This window comes from Ranitomeya variabilis, chromosome 1, assembly GCF_051348905.1.
Source record: "Ranitomeya variabilis isolate aRanVar5 chromosome 1, aRanVar5.hap1, whole genome shotgun sequence".
In the NCBI taxonomy this organism is placed as follows: Eukaryota; Metazoa; Chordata; class Amphibia; order Anura; family Dendrobatidae; genus Ranitomeya; species Ranitomeya variabilis.
In genome coordinates, this window is record NC_135232.1 from 402,173,815 (window position 1) to 402,186,857 (window position 13,043).

A 13,043-nucleotide genomic window follows, 5' to 3' on the forward strand; every position below is an offset into this window, starting at 1 on the left:
CAACCAGCTTGGAGTGAAGAAATCAACAGTGGGAGCAATAATTAGAAAATGGAAGACATTCAAGACCACTGATAATCTCCCTCGATCTGGGGCTCCACGCAAAATCCCACCCCGTGGGGTCAGAATGATCACAAGAACGGTGAGCACAAATCCCAGAACCACGCGGGGGGACCTAGTGAATGAACTGCAGAGAGCTGGGACCAATGTAACAAGGCCTACCATAAGTAACACACTACGCCACCATGGACTCAGATCCTGCAGTGCCAGACGTGTCCCACTGCTTAAGCCAGTACATGTCCGGGCCCGTCCTGAAGTTTGCTAGAGAGCATTTGGATGATCCAGAGGAGTTTTGGGAGAATGTCCTATGGTCTGATGAAACCAAACTGGAACTGTTTGGTAGAAACACAACTTGTCGTGTTTGGAGGAAAAAGAATACTGAGTTGCATCCATCAAACACCATACCTACTGTAAAGCATGGTGGTGGAAACATCATGCTTTGGGGCTGTTTCTCTGCAAAGGGGCCAGGACGACTGATCCGGGTACATGAAAGAATGAATGGGGCCATGTATCGTGAGATTTTGAGTGCAAACCTCCTTCCATCAGCAAGGGCATTGAAGATGAAACGTGGCTGGGTCTTTCAACATGACAATGATCCAAAGCACACCGCCAGGGCAACGAAGGAGTGGCTTCGTAAGAAGCATTTCAAGGTCCTGGAGTGGCCTAGCCAGTCTCCAGATCTCAACCCTATAGAAAACCTTTGGAGGGAGTTGAAAGTCCATGTTGCCAAGCGAAAAGCCAAAAACATCACTGCTCTAGAGGAGATCTGCATGGAGGAATGGGCCAACATACCAACAACAGTGTGTGGCAACCTTGTGAAGACTTACAGAAAACGTTTGACCTCTGTCATTGCCAACAAAGGATGTATTACAAAGTATTGAGATGAAATTTTGTTTCTGACCAAATACTTATTTTCCACCAGAATATGCAAATAAAATGATAAAAAAACAGACAATGTGATTTTCTGGATTTTTTTTTCTCAGTTTGTCTCCCATAGTTGAGGTCTACCTATGATGTAAATTACAGACGCCTCTCATCTTTTTAAGTGGTGGAACTTGCACTATTGCTGACTGACTAAATACTTTTTTGCCCCACTGTACATCCCGAGAGCAGCAATTCCCAGACTTTTATCATTCGTAAACACATTTTCACAGCTTCTAAGAATCTTACAGTTGCAGGTTTGTGTGTTATGAATAATATTTTAGGATCAAGAGCTAAAATAGAAGAATATTACGGTAAGAAGTCAATCAAACGTACCTTTCATTCTATGAACTAAGGTCCCATAGCTCATATCATACTGGTATGCAAAAACAAATCCCAGTGGTATAATAGGAATAAATAATCCTGGCTTCTTTCTTCTTATTGCCCTGCACAAAGAACAAAGTGTCTGAAGTTAAGAGCACAGTATAGACTATGACATAGATATAAATCATGCCTCTTAATAAACAAATGTGTTCCATGTTCCGTAACATGATAATTACACAGAATAGCCTATGGCACCCAAACAGATGTAGGTTTTTAATTTTCTAATACGCAGCTGACATCCATTAGTAGCTATGTCTGAGCAAAGTAAAACTTTGCCCTTGGGATAGGATATGTAAAAAAACCCATCAAAATAAGTAATTCTCACGTATCTGCACCCACATGCATCCAGCGCAGGCCACTCCATGGTCTGCACAGAGAGAACTAGAGGAGATATCACCATTCCACTAGTTGTCAGATCACTGCAGCCTGTGATTGGCTGATTTTCACAAGCTGCAATGACTGGTGGAACGGTGACAACACGGCTTCCTGTCTCTGCGCAGTTCACAGAGTGGCCTGCACTGAATCCAGTTGAGTACCGAGCAATGATGGAGAACATAAGTATTCATGGTAACTGTGATTTCTGTTATGCTGTAATGTCTATTGTCTGTACAAGTCCCCTCTATAATTTGTAAAGCGCTGCGGAATATGTTGGCGCTATATAAATAAAAATTATTATTATTATGGTAACTCTGGTATAATGGACACAAGACAACCAGGCATGAAGAATATATCATTTATATATATAGTGAATTATTGCATTAGGGATCAACAATCGTGTTTTTGGTTACATCAAAATATATTAACATAACATTTGCCTTGCAGTTCTAAGTATGTGCAACAGATTTATAAAATGAGGGCACCTGAGGCCTTGTCAGTGAGCAGGGGTATAATCTCACACGTTTGCTGGAAAATGGTTTCCTCATTATCCCTTACATCTTAGCATGGCTTTAATGTGGTTTTCCGCATTCAAGAAAATGGACCCCAAATGTTGGCAGACATGTAAAATAACAAAGCCAGCTGGTACTCCACCTTCCCACCACTGACTCTCTGCCGCTTTGGTTTTGGCTGCAGCACTGATGTCACGTTGATAATGAATATCACCGCTGCACTCAGTAGCCAACCTCACCGGTTTATGCCATTTACATCAGCAGAGCTACTGAGCTCTACTGAGTGATTAACTACAGCGTTGATGTGCGCTGTCAAGTCAATGTGATGTCCCCACTGCAACCAAAACACAATGATCAGAGCAATGGCTGAGAGCGGGTGAGGGTTATTTTACATGGCTGCCAACTTTTGGAATCCACTTTGCTGAAAGTGAAAAATCTCTTTAAGCTGCATGCAGCAACCACACTATGGGACTTTATCTTAAATAAATACGATAAATTATACTTGTATAAAATATGAACTTTAAAATGGTAGTCATTGTAGAGAATTTGAAACAATAGTATCTAGTCTATGCAATCATCTAAAAGCATAACAGTCTGAAGTATGACTTACATTACTTAGAAGAACCTACACGATGTGACTGCATATAAATTTTTAATCAAATATTTTAGTCAGAATATAAAGAATACAGTAAAAGCATGATTAAAATAGTGGATGACCATGTCTACAAACAGCGCCCAATGAGGTACATAAAGTTGGAAATATTGCATCCAGGAAGGTACATTCAAGATCTTGTAATAAATGTATGAAACCTAATTAGTAAATAACGTCACAATTATACGTAGTATGGCTCATGATGTCCTGTGATGCAGTACCTTTTTAATGCCTATCACAGGACATCATGTACTAAACTATAACGGTTTGTGATTTTCCTGTCTTTTCTGATATTCATCTGTCAATATAACATTTATGGATGTCTTTATTGTATGTGGGAATATATCTCTTTTTCACTGTATTTTCATGACTATGAAAATTGTAAATTCACACTGAAGGCATCAAAACTATGAATTAACACATGTGGAATTATATACTTAACAAAAAAGTGTGAAACAACTGAAAATATGTCTTATATTCTAGGTTCTTCAAAGTAGCCACCTTTTGCTTTGATGACTGCTTTGGACACTCTTGGCATTCTCTTGATGAGCTTCAAGAGGTAGTCACAGGGAATGGTTTTCACTTCACAGGTGTGCCCTGTCAGGTTTAATAAGTGGGATTTCTTGCCTTATAAATGGGGTTGAGACCATCAGTTGTGTTGTGCAGAAATCTGGTGGATACACAGCTGATAGTCCTGAATAGACTGTTAGAATTTGTATTATGGCAAGAAAAAAGCAGCTAAGTAAAGAAAAACGAGTGGCCATCATTACTTTAACCCCTTAAGCCCCAAGGATGGTTTGCACGTTAATGACCGGGCCAATTTTTACAATTCTGACCACTGTCCCTTTATGAGGTTATAACTCTGGAACGCTTCATTGGATCTGGGCGATTCTGACATTATTTTCTCGTGACATATTGTACTTCATGATAGTGGTAAAATTTCTTCGATATAACTTGCGTTTATTTGTGAACAAAATGGAAATTTGCCGATTTTTTATGCCCTTAAATCACAGAGATATGTCACACAAAATACTTAATAAGTAACATTTCCCATGTGTCTACTTTACATCAGCACAATTTTGGAACCAAAATTATTTTTTGTTAGGGCGTTATAAGGGTTAAAAGTTGACCAGCAATTTCTCATTTTTACAACACCAATATTTTTTAGGGACCACATCACATTTGAAGTAATTTTGAGGGGTCTATATGAAAGAAAATACCCAAGTGTGACACCATTCTAAAAACTGCAACCCTCAAGGTGCTCAAAACCACATTCAAGAAGTTTATTAACCCTTCAGGTGTTTTGCAGCAATTTTTGGAATGTTTAAAAAAAAATGAACATTTAACTTTTTTTCAAAAAATTTACTTCAGCTCCAGTTTGTTTTATTTTACCAAGGGTAACAGGAGAAAATGGACCCCAAAAGTTGTACAATTTGTTTTGAGTACGCTGATACCCCATATGTGGGGGTAAACCACTGTTTGGGTGCATGGCAGAGCTCGGAAGGGAAGGAGCGTCGTTTGACTTTTCAATGCAAAATTGACTGGAATTGAGATGGGACACCATGTCACGTTTGGAGAGCCCCTGATGTGCCTAATCATTGAAACCCCCCCACAAGTGACACCATTTTGGAAAGCAGACCCCCTAAGGAACTAATCTAGATGTGTTTTGACAGCTTTGAACCCCCAAGTGTTTCACTACAGTTTATAACGCAGAGCCATGAAAATAAAAATTCTTTTTTTTTTTTCACAAAAATTATTTTTTAGCCCCGTTTTGTATTTTTCCAAGGGTAACAGGAGCAATTGGACCCCAAAAGTTGTTGTCCAATTTGTCCTGAGTATGCCGATACCCCATATGTGGGGGGGGGGACCACTGTTTGGGAGCATGGCAGAGCTCGGAAGGGAAGGAGCGTTGTTTGACTTTTCAATGCAAAATTGACTGGAATTGAGATGGGGCACCATGTCACATTTGGAGAGCCCCTGATGTGCCTAAACATTGAAACCCCCCACAAGTGACACCATTTTGGAAAGTAGACCCCCTAAGGAACTTATCTAGATGTGTTTTGACAGCTTTGAAACCCCAAATGTTTCACTACAGTTTATAACACAGAGCCGTGAAAATAAAAATTCCTTTTTTTTTTTCACAAAAATTATATTTTAGCCCCCAGTTTTGTATTTTCCCAAGGGTAACAGGAGAAAGTGGACCCCAAAAGTTGGTGTCCAATTTGTCCTGAGTACCCTGATACCCCATATGTGGGGGGGAACCACCGTTTGGGCGCATGGCAGAGCTCGGAAGTGAAGGAGTACTGTTTTACTTTTTCAACGCAGAATTGGCTGGAATTGAGATCGGACGCCATGTCACGTTTGGAGAGCCCTGATGTGCCTAAACAGTGGAAATCCCCAATTCTAACTGAAACCCTATCCCAACACACACCCAACCCTAATCCCAACCATAACCCTAACCACACCCCTAACCCTGACACACCCCTAACCCTAATCCCAACCGTAAATTCAAACCCTAACTTTAGCCCCAACCCTAACCCTACCTTTAGCCCCAGCCCTAACTTTAGCCCCAACCCTAACTGTAGCCCTAACCCTAACTGTAGCCCTAACCCTAACCTTAGCCCTAACCCTAGCTCTAACCCTAACCCTAGCCCTAATGGGAAAATGGAAATAAATACCTTTTTTTAAACTTTTTTATGTTTCTCTAACTAATTGGGTGATGAAGGGGGGTTTGATTTACTTTTATAGCGGGTTTTTTAGTGGATTTTTATGATTGACAGCTGTCACACACTAAAAGATGCTTTTTATTGCAAAAAATATTTTTTGCGTTACCACATTTTGAGACCTATAATTTTTCCATATTTTGGTCCACAGAGACATGTGAGGTCTTGTTTTTTGCCAGAAGAGTTGACGTTTTTATTGGTATCATTTTTGGGCATGTGACATTTTTTGATCGCTTTTTATTCCGATTTTTGTGAGGCAGAATGACCAAAAACCAGCTATTCATGAATTTCTTTTGGGGGGAGGCGTTTATACCATTCCTAGTTTGGTAAAATGGATGAAGCAGTTTTATTCTTCGGGTCAGTACGATTACAGCGATACCTCATTTACATAACTTTATGTTTTGGCGGTTTTATACGATAAAAACTATTTTATAGAAAAAATAATTATTTTTGCATCGCTTTATTCTGAGGACTATAACTTTTTAATTTTTTTGCTGATAATGCTGTATGGCGGCTCGATTTTTGCGGGACAAGATGACGTTTTCAGCAATAGCATGGTTATTTATATCCGTCTTTTTGATTGCGTGTTATTCCACTTTTTGTTTGGCGGTATGATAATAAAGCGTTGTTTTTTGCCTCGTTTTTTTTTTTACGGTGTTCACTGAAGTGGTTAACTAGTGGGACAGTTTTATAGGTTGGGTCGTTACGGACACGGCGATACTAAATATGTGTACTTTTATTGTTTTTTTTATTATTTAGATAAACAAATGTATTTATGGGAACAATATATTTTTTTCTTTATTTAGATTTTTTTTTTTTTTTTTTACACATTTAACAAAAATTTTTTTAAACTTTTTTTACTTTGTCCCAGGGGTGACTGTATAGTGACAGATCGCTGATCTGACACTTTGCAGAGCACTGTGTCAGATCAGCGATCTGACATGCAGGGCTCCTGGCTTACCAGCGCCTGCTCTGAGTAGGCACTTGGTAAGCCACCTCCCTGCAGGACCCAGAAGTAGCCCCGTGGCCATTTTGGATCCGGGGTCTGCAGGGAGGAGACGCTCGGTACAAGGTGAGCACATCGCCTTGTACCGATCGTCTCAGGGAAGCACGCAGGGAGCCCCCTCCCTGCGCGATGCTTCCCTGTACTGCCGGAACACTGCGATGATGTTTGATCGCAATGTGCCAGGGATTAATGTGCCGGGAGCGGTCCGTGACCGCTCCTGGCACATAGTGCCGGATATCAACTGTGATAGTCAGCTGACACCCGGCCGCAATCAGCCACGCTCCCCCCCCGTGAGCGCGGCCGATCGCATATGACGTACTAGCCAGTCACTGGGAATTAAGTCCCAGGTCACCTTGACGGGATAGTACGTCATATGGGATTAAGGGGTTAAGAAATGAAGGTCAGTCAGTCCGAAAAATTGAGAAAACTTTGAAAGTGTCTCCTAGTGCAGTTGCAAAAACCATCAAGCGCTACAAAGAAATTGGCTCACATGAGGACCGCCCCAGGAAAGGAAGACAAAGAGTCACCTCTGCTTCTGAGGATAAGTTTACCCGAGTCACCAGCCTCAGAAATCGCAGGTTAACAGCAGCTCAGATTAGAGACCAGGTCAATGCCACACAGAGTTCTAGCAGCAGACACATCTCTACAACAACTGTTAAGAGAAGACTTTGTGCAGCAGGCCTTCATGGTAAAATAGCTGCTAGGAAACCACTGGTAAGGACAGGCAACAAGCAGAAGAGACTTGTTTTAGCTAAAGAACACAAGGAATGGACATTAGACCAGTGGAAATCTGTGCTTTGGTCTGATGAGTCCAAATTTGAGATCTTTGGTTCCAACCACCGTGTCTTTGTGCGATGCAGAAAAGGTGAACGGATGGACTCTACATGCCTGGTTACCACCGTGAAGCATGGAGGAGGAGGAGGTGTGATGGTGCTTTGCTAGTGACACTGTTGGGGATTTATTCAAAATTGAAGGCATACTGAACCAGCATGGCTACCACAGCATCTTGCAGCGGCATGCTATTCCATCCGGTTTGCGTTTAGTTGGACCATCATTTATTTTTCAACAGGACAATGACCCCAAACACACCTCCAGGCTGTGTAAGGGATATCTGATCAAGAAGGAGAGTGATGGGGTGCTACGCCAGATGCCTGGCCTCCACAGTCACCAGACCTGAACCCAATCGAGATGGTTTGGGGTGAGCTGGACCGCAGAGTCAAGGCAAAAGGGCCAACAAGTGCTAAGTATCTCTGGGAACTCCTTCAAGATTGTTAGAAGACCATTTCCGGTGACTACCTCTTGAGGCTCATCAAGAGAATGCCAAGAGTGTGCAAAGCAGTCATCAAAGCAAAAGATGGCTACTTTGAAGAACCTAAAATATAAGACATATTTTCTGTTTCACACTTTTTGTGAAACAACTGAAGGTGCCGCATTTTATTTTTTGTATTAAAAATGATTGTTTATATAAACAATTTTTAATACAAATTTACATTTTTTAACTTTAACATTTTTTTTTATTATTAATTATTTTTTCAGCCACTGGGTGCCGCCATTTTGCTTTGCAGGAGTGTAAGTGTAGCTGCACGACTCTTACACTCTGCAAACACGGCAGCCCTGGGCATAGACATATGCGGTCGGAATCCGACCCTATACTTTGCATTGAGCTGCTCCCTGCTGTGATCTGGCCACGCCCCCTGAGCCATCCACATCACAGCAGAGGCAGGAGATCGGCGCCATCTTTCTGGAGCTCACAGTGTGTCTGTGAGCTCCACTTGAGAGCCCTGCTGTTATAGGAGGAGGAGACCAAGGACGGCACAGGAGGGAGAAAGGAGCAGCGACGGCAGCAGTGAAGTAATATCGGCGGGGGAGGGGGAGAGGTAATCTAATCCTATCCTTTGTGATGCTGACTCTGAGCAGTGTATCTCCTCCCATGTGTGTTACTGTACTGACTGTGTATCTAATCCTATCCTGTGTGATACTGACAGAGCTGTGTATCTGATACTCTCCTGTGTGATGCTGTCTGCTGAGCCATGTATCTAATCCTACCCTGTGTGATACTGTGCTGAGACGTGTATCTAATTCTCTCCTGTGGGATACTGTGTGCTGAGCCGTGTATCTAATCCTATTCTGTGTGTTACTGTATGATGAGCCGTGTATCTAATCCTACCCTGTGTGATACTGACCGAGCTGTGTATCTAATCCTCTCCTGTGTGATGCTGTCTGCTGAGCCATGTATCTAATCCTACCCTGTGTGATACTGTCTGCTGAGCCGTGTATCTAATCCTACCCTGTGTGATACTATGCTGAGATGTGTATCTATTCCGCTCCTGTGGGATACTGTGTGCTGAGCTGTGTATCTAATCCTCTCCTGTGTGATACTTTGCTGAGACGTGTATCTAATCCTCCCGTGTGATACTTTGCTGAGCCATGTATCTAATCCTATCCTGTGTGATACTGACTGAGCTGTGTATCTAATACCATCCGGTGTGAAACTGACTGCTGAGCTGTGTATCTAATCCTCCTGTGTGTGATACTAACTGCTGGGCCGTGTATCTCCTATGCACTCCTCTCCCCCGTTATGTGTGATCTATATGGCGGTATTGTGAGAACACTGGTGGTATGTGAGATCTATATGACGTCGTTATGTGTGAAGTACATGGCGGTATCATGTGTGAAGTATATGGTGGTATCATGTGTGGTCTATATGGCGGTATTATGTGACAACACTATGGCGTCGTTATTTGCGATCTATATGATGGTATTATGTGAGAACTATAGGACAGTATTATTATTATTATTTATTGTTATAGCGCCATTTATTCCATGGCGCTTTACATGTGAGGAGGGGTATACATAATAAAAACAAGTACAATAATCTTAAACAATACAAGTCATAACTGGTACAGGAGGAGTGAGTACCCTGCCCGCGAAGGCTCACAATCTACAAGGGATGGGTGAGAATACAGTAGGTGAGGATAGAGCTCATCGTGCAGCGGTTTGGTTGATCGGTGGTTACTGCAGGTTGTAGGCTTGTCGGAAGAGGTGGGTCTTCAGGTTCTTTTGGAAGATTTTGATGGTAGGCGAGAGTCTGATGTGTTGTGGTAGAGGGTTCCAGAGTAGGGGTGATATGCGAGAGAAATCGTGTATGCGATTGTGGGAAGGAGATAAGAGGGGAGTAGAGAAGGAGATCTTGTGAGGATCGGAGGTTGCGTGTAGGTAAGTACCGGGAGACGAGGTCACAGATGTATGGAGGAGACAGGTTGTGGATGGCTTTGTATGTCATGGTTAGGGTTTTGTACTGGAGTCTCTGGGCAATGGGGAGCCAGTGGAGGGATTGTGTTATGGTTTCCAATGGCAAGGAAACATCAGAAGCATAGAATAAACGGACAAGCTCTCGGGTGATGGAAACTAGAGCTGACCGCGATGCTAAACCTACACACCACACTAGAAGTAGCCAGGGGGCATTCCTGCGTTGTCTCTAGATGCCGCGCGCCAGCCGGAGAACTAACTACCCCTGGTAGAAGAAAACACAGTCCTGGCTTGCCTCCAGAGAATGTCCCCACAGGAGATAGCAGCCCCCCACATATAATAACGGTGAGAGCAGATGAAAAGACACACGTAGTAAGAAAGCAGATTTAGCACAGAGAGGCCCGCTAACTAAATAGCAGAAAGATACAACAGAGGACTTCGCGGTCAGCTGCAAAACCCTTCAAAACACCATCCTGAAATTACCTTAACTCATGTGACAACTCATGCCACTGGAGTGGTAATTTCAGCCCAACAAGAGCTTCCAGCTGCAGAGATTCACATAAGTGCAAACTGGACAAAACATACAAAAATAGACTTAAGGACTAAAGTGTCCAACTTAGCTGAGCAGAAAACTGGGAGCAGGAACATGCAACAGAATCACTCTGGATACATTGATGGCCAGCATTAGAATGACTGAGGAGCAAGGTTAAATAGGATACTCCCACATCCTGATAGGAACAGGTGAACTGAGAAGGCAAAGCTTGCAGGACACCAGTACCACAAGAGACCACCGGGGGAGCCCACGAACCGAATCACAACAGTACCCCCCCCTTAAGGAGGGGGCACCGAACCCTCACAAGAACCACCAGGGCGATCTGGATGAGCCCTATGAAAGGCACGGACCAAATCAGAAGCATGAACATCAGAAGCTGTAACCCAAGAATTATCCTCTTGACCGTAGCCCTTCCATTTCACCAGATATTGAAGTCTCCGTCTGGAAACACGGGAGTCCAAGATTTTCTCCACCACGTACTCCAATTCACCCTCAACCAGCACAGGAGCAGGAGGCTCAACAGAAGGCACAAGTGGTACCTCATACCTCCGCAATAATGACCGATGGAAGACATTATGGATAGCAAAGGATGCTGGGAGGTCCAAACGAAAAGACACAGGATTAAGAATTTCCAAAATCTTATAAGGACCGATGAACCGAGGCTTAAACTTAGGAGAAGAGACCCTCATAGGGACAAAACGGGAGGACAACCACACCAAGTCCCCAACACGAAGACGAGGACCAACACGACGATGGTGATTAGCAAAACGTTGAGTCCTCTCCTGGGACAACTCCAAATTGTCCACCACCTGCCCCCAAATACGATGCAACCTATCCACCATGGTATCCACTCCAGGACAATCCGAAGACTCCACCTGACCAGATGAAAAACGAGGATGGAACCCTGAATTGCAAAAGAAAGGGGAGACCAAAGTGGCAGAACTGGCCCGATTATTAAGGGCAAACTCAGCCAACGGCAAAAAGGAGACCCAGTCATCCTGATCAGCAGACACGAAACACCTCAAATAAGTCTCCAAGGTCTGATTAGTACGTTCCGTCTGGCCATTTGTCTGGGGATGAAATGCAGACGAAAAAGACAAATCAATGCCCATCCTGGCACAAAACGCCCGCCAAAATCTGGACACAAACTGGGATCCCCTGTCGGAAACGATATTCTCCGGAATACCATGCAGCCGAACCACATTCTGAAAAAACAGGGGCACCAACTCAGATGAGGAAGGCAGCTTGGGCAAGGGCACCAAATGAACCATCTTAGAAAAGCGGTCACACACCACCCAAATGACGGACATCTTCTGAGAAACAGGGAGATCAGAAATAAAATCCATAGAGATGTGTGTCCAAGGCCTCTTAGGAACAGGCAAGGGCAACAACAACCCACTAGCCCGAGAACAACAAGGCTTGGCCCGAGCACAAACATCGCAAGACTGCACAAAAGTACGCACGTCCCGAGACAGGGAAGGCCACCAGAAGGACCTAGCCACCAAATCTCTGGTACCAAAAATTCCCGGATGACCTGCCAACGCAGAAGAATGAACCTCCGAGATGACTCTATTGGTCCACTCATCCGGCACAAACAATCTACCAGGCGGACAACGATCAGGCCGATCCGCCTGAAACTCTTGTAAAGCACGTCGCAGGTCTGGGAAGACAGCAGACAATATCACCCCATCCTTAAGTATACCCGTAGGTTTAGAATCACCAGGGGAATCAGGTTCAAAACTCCTAGAAAGGGCATCCGCCTTCACATTCTTAGTACCTGGCAGATACGAAACCACAAAATTAAACCGGGAGAAAAACAACGACCAGCGCGCCTGTCTAGGATTCAGACATCTGGCCGACTCAAGATAAATCAAATTTTTGTGATCAGTCAAGACCACCACCTGATGTTTAGCACCCTCAAGCCAATGACGCCACTCCTCGAATGCCCACTTCATCGCCAAAAGCTCCCGATTACCGACGTCATAATTTCACTCGGCGGGCGAAAATTTTCGAGAAAAGAACGCACAAGGTCTCATCACTGAACAATCTGAACTTTTCTGCGACAAAACCGCCCCCGCTCCGATCTCGGAAGCATCAACTTCCACCTGAAAAGGAAGAGAAACATCAGGCTGGCACAACACCGGAGCAGAAGAAAAACGGCGCTTAAACTCCCGAAAGGCCTCCACAGCAGCAGGAGACCAATCTGCAACATCAGCACCCTTTTTAGTCAAATCAGTCAAAGGCCTGACAACGCTAGAAAAAACAGTTATGAATCGACGATAAAAGTTAGCAAAGCCCAAAAATTTCTGAAGGCCCTTAAGAGAAGTCGGTTGCGTCCAGTCACAAATAGCCCGAACCTTCACAGGATCCATCTCAATAGAAGAGGGGGAAAAAATGTACCCCAAAAAAGAAATCTTCTGAACCCCAAAAACACACTTTGAACCTTTAACAAACAGAGAATTGGTCCGCAAAACCTGAAAAACCCTCCTAACTTGTTGAACATGAGATTCCCAGTCATCCGAAAAAATCAAGATATCGTCCAAATACACAATCATAAATTTATCCAGATATTCACGGAAAATATTGTGCATAAAAGACTGAAAGACCGAAG

General features: G+C 43.5%; 1 protein-coding gene across 4 annotated transcripts in view; it reads right to left on the minus strand.

Annotated features, from left to right (window-relative positions):
• The window catches only part of PLGRKT (plasminogen receptor with a C-terminal lysine), a 133,808-nt gene that overhangs the window by 8,325 nt on the left and 112,440 nt on the right, over positions 1-13,043 (minus strand). For all 4 annotated transcript variants that reach the window (XM_077249165.1, XM_077249164.1, XM_077249163.1 and 1 more), the window contains one exon: positions 1,315-1,424. In XM_077249165.1, coding sequence (XP_077105280.1) covers positions 1,315-1,424 — 110 coding nt within the window. The remainder of the gene's footprint in view (positions 1-1,314; positions 1,425-13,043) is intronic.